The 16398-nt window shown below is 41.3% G+C and overlaps 1 protein-coding gene across 3 annotated transcripts in view; it reads right to left on the bottom strand.

The window, feature by feature from the left end:
* Positions 1–16398, bottom strand: part of LOC143819984 (uncharacterized) — a 50597-nt gene that overhangs the window by 4118 nt on the left and 30081 nt on the right. For all 3 annotated transcript variants that reach the window (XM_077302307.1, XM_077302308.1, XM_077302309.1), the window contains 10 exons: positions 14818–14946; positions 12374–12621; positions 10991–11159; positions 9290–9491; positions 9029–9159; positions 6751–6911; positions 4978–5132; positions 3876–4082; positions 3218–3312; positions 1914–2035 (listed from right to left, as the gene is read on the bottom strand). In XM_077302307.1, coding sequence (XP_077158422.1) covers positions 1914–2035; positions 3218–3312; positions 3876–4082; positions 4978–5132; positions 6751–6911; positions 9029–9159; positions 9290–9491; positions 10991–11159; positions 12374–12621; positions 14818–14946 — 1619 coding nt within the window. The remainder of the gene's footprint in view (positions 1–1913; positions 2036–3217; positions 3313–3875; positions 4083–4977; positions 5133–6750; positions 6912–9028; positions 9160–9289; positions 9492–10990; positions 11160–12373; positions 12622–14817; positions 14947–16398) is intronic.

Genomic DNA, 16398 nt, shown 5'->3' with positions numbered 1-16398 from the left:
AAGGACAGCACTAGAATATTTCCAGTTATTACTGTATGCTTGTATTCTGAGAGCAAGATCCCAGGCTGATGTGGGTTCTTTTAACTATTACATAGCTGGTGGTCATGCCTACAGGGTCAGAAATTCTGGACAGATGTCTTCCAGGTGATAAATGAAAGCTTTTGATTATAAGATGCCCTGTCTCTTGACAGTGGCCAGGCAAGTATAAACACAAGCTTGGAAGAAGACAGTCTTACCTAAACCATGGATTTGCAGAATATGGCATATTGCATTCATAGACACAAATGCAATGTATAAGAAGAGTCTGGGTGTGACTCTGGATACCTTCTTGACTGTGGAGGTCCAGGTCACAAATGTTGCATGCCTGGTCTTTTACCATCTCCACCAGGAACAACAGCACCCAGCCTCTTGATGTCTATGCAATGGTCAGTTCTAAATTATTGCTCTATGCAGGGGTATTTTTGAAACTGCTGCAGCAACTGTGACTGGTCCAGAATGCAGCTGCGCGAGTCCTTATAAGGACACTGTGGAGAGCACATATATGATCTGTGCTCTCCCAGTTGCACTGGTTCCATATTGGAGATCAGATCAGATTCTGGTTATGAACTTTAAAGCTCTAAACCATGGTACCTGAGGACCATCTCTTCCTCTATGCTCCCAAGTGGCATTGAAGCCAGCAACATTTGTGTAGGTTTCTAGAATATCAGACTGGCCTCAACCAGAGCCAGGGCCTTTTTAGCCCTGGCCCAGCCTGGTGGAATGCTCTTCCAAATGAGATCAGAGCCCTGAGGGACCTTGAACCATTCTGCAGGACTTGTAAAAAGGAGCTCTTACACCAAGACTGTGGTTGAAGCCTTAAAACTGCTGAATTGAACTGGCCTCCCTAACAGTGTCCCAATTACAAACCATTTTGGGGCTGGTGAAACTTCTCTGCCCCCTTCCCCCTCTCTTCACATTGTAATTTCATAATAGGCAATTGAAGATGGAACAGTTTTTGGATGTTTTATTTTTTAATTATTTATTGTACATTGCATTTATATGTATTTTATATTTTGTATGTTTTATGATTATATACCCCAGCCTGAGTCTGAAAAAAGGGCAGGTAACAAATACAATGAATTATAATAATAATAAATAATAATAATAAAACAAAATATGGTATCCTGTTATCTTATACTAGAATAAAAACAAACCAATCAAGCAGGTAAAAGTGTTTATTTAAAAATACATCTGAATAATTGTTTAATCTGATATGTATATACTAGCAGTAGTTAATATTCCCTATAACTGTTTATTTTTGGATTATACCAAGATTCTATAATTGGCATGGAACAAAACTGAAAATTGGACTGTCTCCATATTATAAAGGTGGATTTAGTATGTCTTGCATGTTATTTCTCAAATTTAAAACATTAACAAACAAGACAAAGTGGAGAAAGGAGCTGTATCCCCACACAAATTGACCAGCCAATTCAGTGAATGTTGTGTGGATTTGTTTAACAGAAAATAAAAGATATTAAATGATATACTTTTTAAAGAAGTACAACATGAATTAGCACTCCTAAAATATATTTGGGGTCATAAATTCTATAGAACACTATCATAAACCAGTTAAGCTGTATTTGGAAAGTAAAAAAAAAAACAGTAAGAAAGTAATGTGTAAACCTGTGAAGTGAGCAGTTGAACAGTATGATGTCAACATATACACTGAAAGGATTTAACATTCATGTTTATGCTTCATATAGCCAGAAGTATCTTTAATATTTTATAGATTACCTTTGACCATCAATACTAGGCTACTAACTGCGGGTGCCAACTGAATTGAGTTCACAAAAAAGCGTCAGTGTTCAGTATATTTTCAGTGGTGTATGTTTTCAAGCCCTCAGAGTACCACTTATAAATGTTCAACTGACCTGCAAGCAGGACTGCCTTTGTCCCTTCTAATATGTGTAGTTTGCTGTTCACAGTCAGATGAAGACCTTCATAACCTTGAATTAACTTGTGTCTGTGCTTAAACGGATCCCAAATCTTAATCCTAGAAAATTGTGACAAAGTTCGTATCAGTTCTATAATATTCATTGTGACTTAAGCATTCAGCAATTGCTTTTCTATAGAGAAGGCAACCAAAACTTGCCAGTTGTACAAATCTTCCTCCCACTTAGTGAATCCTTGGGAGTACCATGGAACACCTTTTACTATTGGAGACATCATGTAGAGACTCATGCTACATGCATCTGTTGGTCTTCTGCCAGATTCTACTGTTGCTAATTCATACTTCTGTTAAAATCTTGACATTTTGAGCCACTCCTGTAGGTCCTGCCATATTTAATTATCGCTCCACAATTTCATAATTCAAACATCTTCTACAGGAAACAGCTCCTTTAGGAATTGCTGTGTCATTTTACTGACTAGTTACTTGAGATTATACAGGCAAGTCACATAGGACACTTGACCAAAAGTTTATCAGCCCACATAAGAAGGGCTGTGCAATTGCACGATGGACTGTCAACAGTTTCTTGAGCATGAAAACTGAACAGAGTACCCTCCTGAATGTAGCAGATGAAAGCAGCGCAGTCAGAATTACAATTGTTAGTTGATGTTATTTTTAATAATTTTTAAATTTAATTTAGGAACTAATTGCTTTTATGTCGTAAATCACTCCAAGCCCTTATGGAAGTGGGCAGTATGAAAATCCAATAATTAAGAAATAAATAATAAAAAGATACTAGAAAGTGTCACTGCTGTGAAGCTTCTAATGAGCTTCTAAAACAGATGAAGTTTGCCTTGAACCAGACCAGACTACTGATGAGTGTTTCCCAGTACTTTATGGGCGTCATTGTATTTGATTGACTGGAGCTCTCCAGGACCACAGGTAAAGAAGACCTTTCTTAACATCTAGTCCCTGAGATTCTGTAACTGGAAGTTCTAGGGACTGAACTTGGAATCTTCAGGCAAAGAATCTACCACTGAGCCTTTTCCCAAGTGATGTCTGCAGCCTCTTTCACCAACCAAATTAAAAAAAAAACTTTACAAATTCACTTTATTGCCGGTAAGAAGTCTTGTTTTTATTTTGTACAAGTGTTAAACAGTTCAAAAAGTCTAAAGATAGCAAACCATTCTTTCAAATGTATTCATTTGCTAAACAGTAGCAGAATTTTTGTGTAAGTAATCTTAATGGGTAAATAGGCATAATGAATACATAATGAATTTTCCTCACCTGTTTTCTGTCATCACTCCAAATATTATTCTACTTGCGTCGTCAGTAATAGCTATACAACAGACATTTGGCTCATTTTTTAATCTTTTCTGAACCTAAAGTTTTCAGGGGAGGAAAACAATTGGTTTTAAACATTTCCTTGCTTTCTTCTGCTTTTAGGAAGCAATTTACAGCTCATTTATCCTAATACAAAGGGCTAGTCTTCCTACAGGGTGCCCAAGATGGCTGTACATCATAGTCTTTCATTGGGATTGCTAATGGAACAAGGTGTCCCACTCTACTAGTAATTCCACGTTGTTCATCTATAACTTTGGAAAAGCAAAATAATGAAGAGCTGAAGCCAAGGAACAGATATCTAATTTTTAGAAACAGAGAGCAATCAAGAGCTAGAGGAATATTTTTCGTGGCCTTGGAAATTGGATGAGTGAAAAGAAAGAAGAAGGTCCATAAGTTCCAAAACTGAGAATATTTTCTACCATAAATAATTTTAAACTGGTCGAAAACAGAATGGGAGATAGTAGCTCAAAGAACAAATCATATTATTTACTTCCCAAACCTTTTATAAAGAAGCTCTGCTGGGTGGGGGTAGGGGGATAGATTATTTTCTATAACTGCAAGGTAGAGGCAAAACCCCTGTAAAATGTTTCAGAAATAATACCTTTCCAGACTTTAAATTCCACATTGTTACATAGCTGACTTTTTCTTCCTCATTGTAATTGGTGAGTACCAGGTAAAGACCATCATAGGTTAAGGCAGCACTGTGTAAGAAAAGCATGGATTCTCTACTCTCAATAGTGTGGAGATGGGACATGTTTTCCAAGCTAAACACTGACAGGTGATGTGCATAGTAGGAACAAACAGCCACCTAGGGAGACAGAGAGAGCGAGATGGAGGGTACAATCTACTCAAGATCTTGAGCCACAAATGTGAGTTCTTAAATGAAATATAGTTTTAATTTGGTTATCTTCTTTTTGTACTCTGGGTATATCAGCAAAAAGCGAAAAAAACAGGCTCGGCTGTTGGATACCTGTACCCACACATACCAGAAGGACTGGAATGATGTTCCCCCAAGTTGAATTATAGCCCATGGAAGTAGAAGAAATGTTCTGCGACTGGAATGACAATCCTTAGACTAGAAGTCACTACCATGAAGCCTTGGGATGTTGTTGCATTGGCTTCTTGGTTAACATTCCAAAAACAGGAGAAAACTTTTTTTTGTTTTTGTTCTTAACTGTTTGAAAAGCCAGAAATTGCACAGTTCTGTTTGCCAAAAGCGTACACTCCAAAATGGGCTAAAGTATGCCGATGTATCTAAAGCAGTGGTCCCCAACCTTTTTATCACCGGGGACCGGTCAATGCTTGACAATTTTACTGAGGCCCAGGAGGGGGGTAGTTTTTTGCCGAGGGACATTGCTGCCACTTGAGCCCCTGCTCCACTTGCTTTCTTGCTGGCACCCCTGACTTCCCGCCACTCGTTGGGGGGCGCTGCCAGCAGCAGGTGCGCAGTGCCACACTGAGGGGGAGCCCCAGCCACGATGGCCACTGAAGAGCACCAAAGGTGAGCCAGCAGCAGAATGGCAGGGCAGCCCCCAAGGCAGCAGCTGGGGTGGAGGACGAGAAGGAGCCGCGGCCTGGTACCGACTGATCCATGGACTGGTACCGGTCCCTGGACCGGGGGTTGGGGACCACTGATCTAAAGCATTAAAAGCAGATTATTACTGTTGGGGCATTAAACCATACATGGGGACATTTTGTCTCACCTTTTGGTCTCCACTCAGCAGATATTGGTCAATAGCATTGCTCTTCTCATTCACAAGCATCTGCAGCTTCTCCATCTCCACTTTCACTTCCTTTTCCCATCGCCTTCTCTTTCCACTTTTTGTTTCATTTCGCCTTTCCCATGGAGGATATAACACTATTAGGTAAGCAACAGTAGATGTGCGTGTATTAAAAAAAGAATAGTCATGATGATGTTGATAGCTGTGGAAGTTATAAGCCACACTGAGTATTGTGTTAAGATTGGATATCAGCAAAAGTCGGAGTCCAGAGTTATTAGGAGAGGACCCAGAGGGTTAGTTTCACTGGAGCACTTTCACAAGTAGAAGGATGTATTTTTGTGCAGTGCAATTTCCTCCCTTCTCTCCTCATGCTGCAGCCCAAAATGATCTCCAAAATGACATTCCTGAGAGGCCACCTCTCCTCTAGGAGCAATATTACACGGGGCATTTGGGGATGCAACAGGAAGGAAGAGGGGATCCATGGGCAGCAGTCTATGGTGAATCCAGAGTTCAACCAAGGGCTTACATGAACTCAGTAGAATTTATCCCTTGGAGCTGATCACTTCTACTGTCAAATCAAGAAAGGCTTCTGAAATAAAGCAGGTTTTTATTCAATTTATTTTAGAGCTTTTATACTGTCCCTCATGACAAGGTCATTTCAAAGCATTACTCATTATAAATGTAGTACAAAACATATGGTATAAAAGCAAAATCTATAAATAACCAATAGAAGCACAGTTAAAATTTCAACACTATAAAACAGTTTAAAAGCACTGGCTCCATAATGGGGAAGGGAGGGCCAGATCAGATGTTCTGACTGTATTTCCACTGGTCTCAACCATAGGCTTGGTAGAAGAGCTCCATCTTGCAGGCACTATGGAACTTTGTGAGTTCCATTAGGACCCTGATCTCCCTGGGGAGCTCATTCCACCAAGTGGGAGCCAGGGCCTTTTCGGCTCTGGTTGAGGCCAAGTTTACTTCTCTGGGGCCAGGGACTTCCAACCAGTTGGCACTCTCTGATTGAAGTGCTCTCTGAGGGACGTATTCCAATAGTCGGTCCCTCAGATACACAGGGCCTGGATGGCTTATGGCCTTGATGGTTAATATCAAAATCTTGAACCAGATCCGGAATTCAACTGGAGCTGCAGGAGGACTGGCCTTATGTGGGCACTCCAAGATGTTTGAGTGATGACCCATGGCGCCATGTTCTGGACCAGTTGCAGTTTCCAGGGCAGGGACAAGGGAAGGCCCTTGTAGAGCAAGTTACAGTGATCAAGCCTGGAGGTGACCATCTCATGGATCACTGTGGCCAGGCACTCTTAGAGCTGTAGGGGAAAGGCTACAAAAATTATTTATCTTACTTATGCTTAGCGCTCTTCTGTTTCCTCCACTGCCAACCTTTTGTACTTCTCCAAGCTTGCAGTGCTTTCCAATGGTCTTGAGAACATATATTTTCTAGGTATGAAATAGATTCATCTAGACTTTCAAATTACCCAGTTCAAGAACAAAGTGGCACTTTTAGTTTAAAACTTTGGTACATTCTTTCACATCCTCATCTCTGCTACATACTTAAAACCAGTTTTATTAAATTTGTGATTTAAACTTAGACTGTTCAGGATAAATTCAAGGTCACCAGCTTTCATGTACTCATGAATTACTTTAATACTCTGTTATTTAACTCCTATAGTTCATTGTGATAATGATCATTTTCAGTTGAAGCACAGTAGTCTTAAATTATAATGAAATCTAGGAAACCTGCGGTTCCTTTAGACAAGCCTTCTTTGTACAGTTTCATGTTTTCTTTGGACAAGGCATAGTTAGGTTGGGCAGCTTGGAAGGAGAACTTGTCTTTGTAATCCGGTCTTACTCGATCTTTAATGAATCCAGTTTCCAAATTCCAAGTGATAAAATGGTCTCTGAAAATACAGTAGAAATAAGAAAAGATAAACAGGTTTTTTAAAATCAAAATGACTTCCTAAATCTAGAACAGTCAGTCTTGGTTTTCACCTAAAGATGTGGAAGGAGATGGAATAAAATCTTTTAGTCAATCCTTCTCTGTAACTGGAAATCTCTCCGCCTCTCTCCTTGGCTAAAGAAGTACTTCTATTTATTTATAAACAATTTTGAGTTAGTCAAGCCACCATTAATCAACCAGTTAGGTTATTACGGAAGATCGGTTTGCTACATTCACAGTGCAATCCCAAATAAGCCTACTCAGGATTCTACTGAGGCTGACTCAATAAGGCTTTTTCCCAGGAAAGGGTTCTTCGGAGTACAATAAGTAAAATACAAAGTAAAACTGTGACCCAAATTAAAGCAAGGTAGATGGGATACTAAAAGGCTCCAAATTCTTAAATATATACATATTTCAATATGCTTAGCTTTAAATTTCTTGCAACTACAGAAAATGTTAAATCTTGGTTCAGTAGAACTACTAATAGCTTAACAGATTTCCACAGTGGAAGTATATATGGACAGATAATCTTCACGTGTGTTCCATCCCTGGAGGTGGCTTGGCATCTCAGAGAGAAAAAAGACCTATATAATATTGAGGATGTTCAGTCCAGAAAATAGCTTTTAAAAATGTGCTCTGTTGTGATGCTAATATAGGAACCAACTATATATCTCGATTTGGGAATTGGTGTCTTAGTTTGGCTTTGAATTTTGTCCTCATCCCAACATTGAATTGGTCCAGTATAGTCTGGTTTCTCTTCTGATCACATGGGATGGCCATGAACAACACAAACTGCCGTCACAATTTCTGATCTTGCAACTGGCTGGTGTCCTTTTTGATAGTCTGAATTAGTCCAGTAATCTGATAGCACCAGGAGTTCAGGTCATTGTCACCTTCCCAAACAGTCAATGAAAAGGGCTAGACTAGAGAATGAAAGCTGGGAGCTTCAGAAGAATCGATGGTGGCTAACTGTGCAACTGCAATTATGGTTGTTTGCTTTTTTAAGCCTGAAAAAAGTGTTCCAGTGACATGGGGGAGACAAACGGTGGCTGTGGGAGCTCAGGTAAGGAGAGCATCAATTTCCCCTTCTTGATGCTAACCCTCCTCTTGGCATTCCTTAGGGTCCAGCTTGGTGTAATGGTTAGGAACGCGGACTTCTAACCTGGCTGAGCCAGGTTTGATTCTGCACTCCCTCACCTGGGTGACCTTGGGTTTGCCACAACACTGAAAAAGCTGTTCTGACCGAGCAGTGATATCAGGGCTCTCTCAGCCTCACCCACCTCACAGGGTGTCTGTTGTGGGGAGAGGAAAGGGAAGGCGACTGTAAGCCACTTTGAGACTCCTTCGGGTAGAGAAAAGTAGCAATTAAGAACTAACTCTTCTTCCCCTATCTTCCCTGGACAGCAATTTCCAGAGATAGATGGACTGCGATGGGAGTGGGGAGGCAGAAAAGTTCCATTGTGCCACTGGAAAACTTAGTCTGGATCCAGCCCATACCAAGGAAGAAGAAAGCTTAGAGGACAACATGGGATGAATACTTCTTAAATGTTATTTTTTAAAAAATAACTAGGAGGAAAGCCCATTTTAAAAAATGGGCTCTGGGAAGGGCTTTCCGCGGCCCTCCCTGGCAGCTCACAGGCCAAGCAAGGGAAAACAGAAAGGCCCTCCCCGTGGCAAGCCACCATTCCCGAGAGGCCTTCACTGGGCAAGCAGCTAGGGAAAGCTCCCCCCCCCCAGGACAGAGGTACCTGGGAGCCATGGATGTGCCCTCCTCACCAGCCAGGAAGCTTCTGGCAGTGAGGCTGGGCACATGGCTGAAAAAGGCGGGCGCTCTAGGGGTCGGCCCAATCCGGATGTGACCAGTGGCCCACTGGACGGGAAGACAGGAGGTTCCTGTCTCAGATAGCGCCCGGACAGGACTGCCCAGATGGCCATTTCCATAATATATAGAGGAACTATGGTAAGGATGATTCACCTGATCTTTGAATCTTAGAGCCAATCAAGTTACGTTAACACATATCAATAGTGCACACTGGTATCAATGGGGAAATAAGAATCTCATTACTGCAGAGACATTACCTGTTCTCTGAGAGACCAAGAAGAAGGCCTCCTTCAAGGATTCTGTATTCATTGTTTTGGCAAGGAATGATGTAAAGGCCTGTCTGCTTCTTTATAAACTTCTTTTTCAGGAGATCATAAACTAACAGGGTCTAGAAAGCCATAAAACATATTTCTGCTTTTAGTAAGAAATAAAGCAAATATTGACTTTTTCTTAACCAGCCTAAGGTTCGATGCCAAAAATTGAAAAGCAGACAGTATTTGTTGAACTATATTTGGTACCTGGAAAATGGGCCTTGGTGGGTCTGCAAAGGAGGCCATTCCTTTGTCTGTCAGGACAAAAAGTTTCATGTCTCTCACCAGCACGACGTCTGTGTTCTCTACCAGCCCTCTCTCCACTCTGACAGCGTTGTGTTTACATTTTGATTTCACAATGTTCCACACTGTTATGGCTCCTGGACTCATATTTTGGCACACAGCATACCTTAGAAAAGATTTAAATGAACAGAAACGGCAAAGGTTCTGCAAACATTATTTCTGAACTAATGGGTGGTTTGGGAGAAGAATTTCTAGCACTCAGTCGCCCACTGCTTCCAGACAAGTTTCTGTTAATTTTGATAATACAAGATGGGTGTCAGTTCGACAAAGATACATTGTGCTGTGAGTTTAAATTAAGTTTAGAATTGCAAAATAAATCTCTGCAGTTCGTTGATGCCTTACACTCGCCTCTCCGTGCACTTGTAAATTGCACCTATCCTTTTGTAGGCATTCTCTGCCTGTCTAGCAGTGCTCACTCAGTCCTGCAGATGAATGAGAAGAGACTATTTCAGCCTAGGCTAAAATTGTTCTTCCTTCAGTGAGAAGCCAGTAGTGTGATCACAGATGTCACCATCAGCCCACTGCTCCACTGCACTGCACCTGCTCTGAGCCACAACACCTCTTCGTGGAAAACTCAGCGACCTGCAGTGTCAATATACATTAACTCTGTGGAATGGCACCATGTGAAATACCTGAGTATTAGGAGAGCAAAGTGTGTCATTGCACAGGATTCAGCAGGCTGACTTCAAGTTTAACAATGAGACGTCTAGGCCTGATAGTGACAGGCTGGAAATTGTTTGGCCCATGTCTGGTGAAATATCAGAGACCACAGTGAAGCCTGAGAAACCCTCCAAAGTAGGGGTAGTCAACCTGTGGTCCTCCAGATGTTCATGGACTACAATTCCCATGAGCCCCTGCCAGCATTTGCTGGGAATTGTAGTCCATGAACATCTGGAGGACCACAGGTTGACTACCCCTGCCCCAAAGGATCCAGAGCAAAGTCTCTATATGCATGGAAGGACTTCCTCCAATGAAAGACAACTTCTGTGGCCTGCCCCAACCATAGCTGCCTGAAATCGTGAGAAGCAACCCCCAAGAAAGAGGTTTGGGGATGGGAACTTGGGCGGTCATGAGAGAGAGGAGCTACAAAAGTTGGAGTGCTCACTCCTTCTGTGCTCCCTTTGTGGTCACTATAACCCCCAAGGGCAGTTACTTTACCCCAGAAAAATGTTTGTAGAAATATTACTGGAAATGAGAACTTCTTCTATAATGCTGCCTTGAAGATATGATCCAGTCTGAAAGGGGAAGTGTAATTCAGTAAATAACCAAACAGGCAGGGGTGGCAGGAGTCCAGAGAGTAGTGAGAAGCAGCACAGAGTTCCTTGGCCCTATGTCATGGGGGTAAAGCTCAGGTGTAGGGTCGCCAAGTCCCCCCAAACTACCAGCAAGGGATGGGAGGGCAGTTGATAGATCCAGGAAGGAATTAGATGTTTGTTCTCAAGGAAACATTGCCATTCCAATCCATGATGTCAAGCTGTCCTCTGAATTATTCAGACTGTATGGAATGTAGTAGAATCTGCTTTAAGAAGTGTAGAACCAGGATTTCTTAAATGTTATTTCTTGCCTTCATTACTTAAAATAGAGGGTCTTTTTGTTTTTTCTTACCTCGAATAGTTCTCCATGGTCACGATATTCTGGATGCCATTTGATTTCTTTCCTTTGCTTGCTGTGACTGCCAAGGAGGGGTCATTGAGCTTTGAAGCCAAGTTCCATAACTGAAGATAATTTTCTCCATCACAAAATGCTAAACAATATCGAAGATCAGAACATACACCTGCATGTGGGTGACAAATTTTAAAACAATTAACAGTTTGTGCTCTTATTCATCATATCCCAACACTGCATTGAACAGTGTTGATCAATTTTATAAATCAGTGGGGTTGTCTGTTTTTTGAATATCTATTTATTTATTTGAATAGCTGCCTTTCACGTGAGTATAACAGAATCTACTGCTTTTTCCAAAGAGGTAGGTGTGCGTCCGTGCGCGCGCGCGCGCGCATGTGTGTGTGTGTGTGTGTGTGAGAGAGAGAGAGAGAATGAAGAAGAAGAAGAAGGTGGCTGGATGGAGTCACTGAAGCAGTAGGTGCGAACTTAAATGGACTCCGGGGAATGGTAGAGGACAGGAAGGCCTGGAGGATCATTGTCCATGGGGTAACAATGGGTCAGACATGACTTTGTAACTAACAACAACAACAACAAGAGTATTTGGGCAAAAATTCTGTTAGAAGTCAGTTTTACCACAGAAGTTTTGCCCAAAGCGTCTCCTGGATGTCACTGGCATGATGATATCAATTTCCTGTGTGGTACTGGCAAGGAGGCCAAGGTCTTTCTCTTTCTCCTCATAAGTCTCCCCATTACCCACTGGTTGCCAGGAGGGACCTGACAAGCCTAGTAGCCATACTAATTGAGAGCCAGTGTGGTGTAGAGGTTAGAGTATCAGACTAGTATTTCAGAGACTCAGGTTGAAATCCCACAGTCTACCAGGGAAGGCTATTGGGTGACCATGGTTCAGTCACACAATCTCAATCTAGCCCACATCACGGGATTGTTGTGAGGTTAAAACGGAGGAAAGGAGAATAACCTAAGTTGCTTTGGGTCCTCTTACTGGGGAGAAAGGCAGAGTATTAATTAGGTAATTAAATAAATAATCTAAAATGTATAACTACTGGCTGTTTGAATAACCATCTTCACATCTTTTGTTCCTTGTCTCATTCATCTCTCATTGAAACAACTGTCCTATATTTGAATCACATTAATGTTTGAATTAATCTGTCAATATTACATACATTTTATATTAATTTGAATGTGCAACTATGAATATGTAACTTTCATATTATCATTTCATTTCCCAGTGATCTAATTTGAATAACTTCTGGAAACCCATAGTGATCTATCTTAAAATATTTTTTCTCATTTTCTTTGTTGATTCCAGCTTCTGAATACCTATAAACATATATTTTGTAAACCTTGTAAGGAAAAACTACTCACCACCAGCTGGGAGTGAAGGAAATGTAGCCAAATGTTTATGGTCTTCAGACTCCAGATTCCACGTTAATATCTCAGTGGTATTGGTGTTTGGGATGGGGCTGAATGCTACCAGGTGAGAGCCCAGATGAGTTACAGCAAAAATGTGAATGTAATCATTGCAACAGCCCTTCAGACTGTGAGCATACGCAAAGTTGTGGACACTGTAGAGTTCTATATGCACAATCTCATGCTGTCGCATAAAGGGACACCTGTAATGACAGCAGATGTTATGTGAATAGACATTAGAATCGCCATGCCTGAGTCAAGAAAAAACTTTTCAAGGCTAGTCAAAGGTAGCCTTGAAAAGGTACATCTGTAGTGTTCAATTTCGGTTCAGGGGAAAGGCATATAGTAAAAATTGTTTTTCCACTGGTAATTTCCCCACCTCTCTATGCAAATATCTCTATGGATATTCTGCCTGTGGCTGAATATCCTGCATCTTCCTATTATACATTAACTTTTTGTGTTCCCTCTCTGCTTCTCTCTATTGTTCTGCCATAATAGTCTTTTCTTTCTCAAGTCTAGCTAATTCTAATTGTTCTTTTCCAATATCAGCCCTTTCTTTATCTCCCTGAATTCTGGCTAACTGTATTTGTTGTTTTGTTGTTTTCCGCTTCAATTTGAGCTTTCTCAACATTTTCCATATTCTGACTTTTTCTTTCTCCTGTTCTGCTAATATTTATGCCAGTTCACTTTTCATCCTCATTGCATCTAACTCCTGGCTAGTATTCTCCTCAGCCTCTGATTCCTCCCCTTCACCACCATGTCCTTATTTAGGTCAGCAGGATGGTTCATTTGTCAGAAATGGCACTGAGGCTCCTTTAACAACAAACGAAGGATTTTATTTTACAAAGAGGAATAGTAGTTGGAAAGAGGAATCAAGCTTTTCTATATAAATCAGATATTATTTAAAAGGTCTTAGTTACAAACTTTAAATTAGTTCATAGGCTTATTCTTAAATTTTACATTTTCTCTTAAACTGAGAAGTTTTGTTCCTGTGTTCATCCTAAAATCTTTTTTTCTTTGATCTTTGTGAGTTCCATTGAACTTCCTTGGCTTCTATAAGGTGGGTACTCTTGGCTAGTACCACCACTTTCTCCCTTGATAGAAGAACATGTATCCCACTGTTTACTGAAGAGTCTGAAGCACTTTCTTATACATGAGTCTGAGGAAATCCCAACATCTAATTTCCTCCTTTTAATTGGGCAGTGATCCTCCTTTTCTCCTTAGAAGAATTCTCCTTCTAATTTGGTCTGAATTGGTAGTATCACCTTGCTGACCAAATTCCCACTGCCAAATATCTGCCCCGCCTGTCTAGGTTCTGTGTGGATTAGTTATCAGTAAAAACTCAGTCCTCTAACTAAAGTTTCTCTTCAAAGTGGGTGGTCAACTAAGAATCTATCAGACTGCTCTCTGAATCAGCATCAGAATCAGAGTCTGATCAGCTCCCTCTCAGATGTTGCTGGCAAGGTAGAGCATTCAGAGCAGCCTCATTCTGGCTATCTCTGCCTAGTGAAGATTTTTAACCCTTCATTCACTTGTTATTTTTACTTCAGTACTTGAAACTAATGCTGTTCAACATACCATAATGAATACCAGTGAGTTTTCCTATTCTTTTTCAGTTCTTCCTACAGGGTAAAACTATGCATTGCATTTTCTCAGATCCACCTTATTTTCCTTGCAACCACAAAGCATGGGACTACATTTTGAAGGTTCATAGGGGCCCAATTTGGTTCAGAATTATGATATGGGGATCCTGCTGCTTTCCTACCATACTATGATCCCAAGCCAAGATGTGCTTGGGAATCAGAGAATCCAGACCCAGCTCATTAGAAAATGTAACTTGTAGGCTGTTCGGTGTTGCCATCACCCATGAGACACTAATAGCTTCAAAACTAGATTTCCTTGTTGCTTCCAACTGGGAGGCTAATACACACTGAGAGATTAACAGCCTCAACCACAAGACACAAAAGGTCTCATTTAAAGCTCTCTGCACATGCAGGGGGCGTATCTTATGGGATGAAGGTAAAAATTAGGCAGTCAAGTTTCAGAGCATCATACTCTTTTTTTTTGGTCAATGGACTTTCTGTTAAAGGCCTATTTTGCCGTCCAAGCACAGTGACCTATTTCCAGGCCCCAGGGAATAAAGAACTCTTCTTATAAACACAACATGTAGAGATCTAATTGGAAGAGAATACAAAAGGCAAGAGTTGTCTTCTCACATATGAGTGCTGATGTGCATTTGAAAATTTTGTTCCTTTAATCTGGGCCAGCGTTTTTGACTGCTGGAGTTCACTGAAAGTTGTCACTGAGGCTGCACACAGAGAAAAAAGGCTGACTTATTGAACGGTGCACCTGTTTGAAACTATGCTGCCTCCTTATTCTGATACTATTTCAAATAGTACCTGAATATTACCAGGAAGTATTCCTTCGTTACAGCCACATCCTCGACAGCTGCCATTGGCTCTTGGCTTTTCAACTTAGCAACTACTTTCCCCTTTTTGCCACTGAAGACCATTGCTTCATTTCCACTTCTATAAAAGAAAACAGAGAAAATATTTATGGACACCATTGTGTTGCAAAAGAAGAGCACAGACAGTGCTTGCAAGCTTCAAGCGAAGCTCCATTTTGCTTGCAAATCTGGAAGCTTCTAGAAATGGTGCAGGGCGGAATGGAAATGAGAATGTATTGGTCTGAGTCTGCAGATCAGATGGCAGAAAAGAAGCAGAGCAAGACCTAGAGAGCTAGTTGCTATGTAACACCAGTTCGTAGTTTGTCCTTACACTAAAAGTCTGGTGCTTTTGCTCTTCTCCACCTGTGCTCCAAGTGAATTAAATGTTTAATTAATGAGTATGTTCCACCATTTACTTTTGCAACCAGCCATGGGTAACTACAGTTTGCACATGCTCTCCAAAGCAGGACTCTAAACCAGAACTGGGTTTGAATCAAACAGAAAACTATAACTGCCTCTAAACAGGTACTCAATGAACGGGAGTAGATGAGGAGATAAGAGGAGGAGAAGAAAGGCAGACACACCTGGTCACAAGGATTGTTTCTTGTGGCACCAAACCACTATTTGGTATCATGTGAACAGGGGTCCTGGCTACCTCCCACTAAATACTTGTTCTAGGTTTTCTTCTGTTGCTATTATGCATCCATCTGAAGAGCTTTCAAAAGTTGCTTCTATCCTGGTTGGTTTCCTCCACTTTTTCTCTATTGTTTCTACACTAGCCAACTGGACTTTCCTCTTCACACTGGATATGATGAAGGATCACATTTTAGCTCCATCTGTGCCTTTATCCCCATTGAGTGATATGCCACTCCTTTTTTTATCTTTTTTCTTTTGTACGTGTTCTTTTGTGTTCTTTTGAACATGTTCTGTACTGACACAGCAGGATAATGCCAAATAGTGCTCCAGGACAACAGAGAGTTTCACCTTTTCTAAACCTGTGGCTGCATTTTTAAACAGCCCATCCCCAAGAAACAAGTAAATCTGTGCAGGACTTGTTAAAACAGGACGGGGACCTGGCTCCACACACTTACACCCCATACACACTGCTGTCTCACTTTCCAAGCCCTTAAACCCTGGTTCTGGGGAAAACCCTTCTCCCTAGCCCATGGGGCTGATTCCCCTGAAAGCGCTACAACGAAGCGCTTTTTGCGGATCGGTTTCAGGAGTGTTGCAGATTGTCAACGACGTTGTGCATAACCGCAAATTCGTAGCGATTTCAATTTGCAACCATTGTGCAATTTTGAACGAGTGCGGAATGGCCCCCTGTGTTCCAGGAGCTGGGATCTTGTGTTACTCCATACTCCTTTCCAGCTCTGGTATCACAGAGAACTGAAAACTTTTTCATGGGTGAGTGAAAGTAGGAGTACAGGTGGTGGTGGTGTTTACCTGAAGTGTCCTCAAGCAGCTAACAAACACCTTTCCCTTCCTCTTTCCACAACAGACACTCTGCGAGGTAGGTGGAGCTGAGAGAGCT

The sequence above is a fragment of the Paroedura picta genome, chromosome 10 (genome assembly GCF_049243985.1).
Source record: "Paroedura picta isolate Pp20150507F chromosome 10, Ppicta_v3.0, whole genome shotgun sequence".
Taxonomy (NCBI): Eukaryota; Metazoa; Chordata; class Lepidosauria; order Squamata; family Gekkonidae; genus Paroedura; species Paroedura picta.
This window is presented reverse-complemented; position numbering and strand designations above follow the sequence as displayed.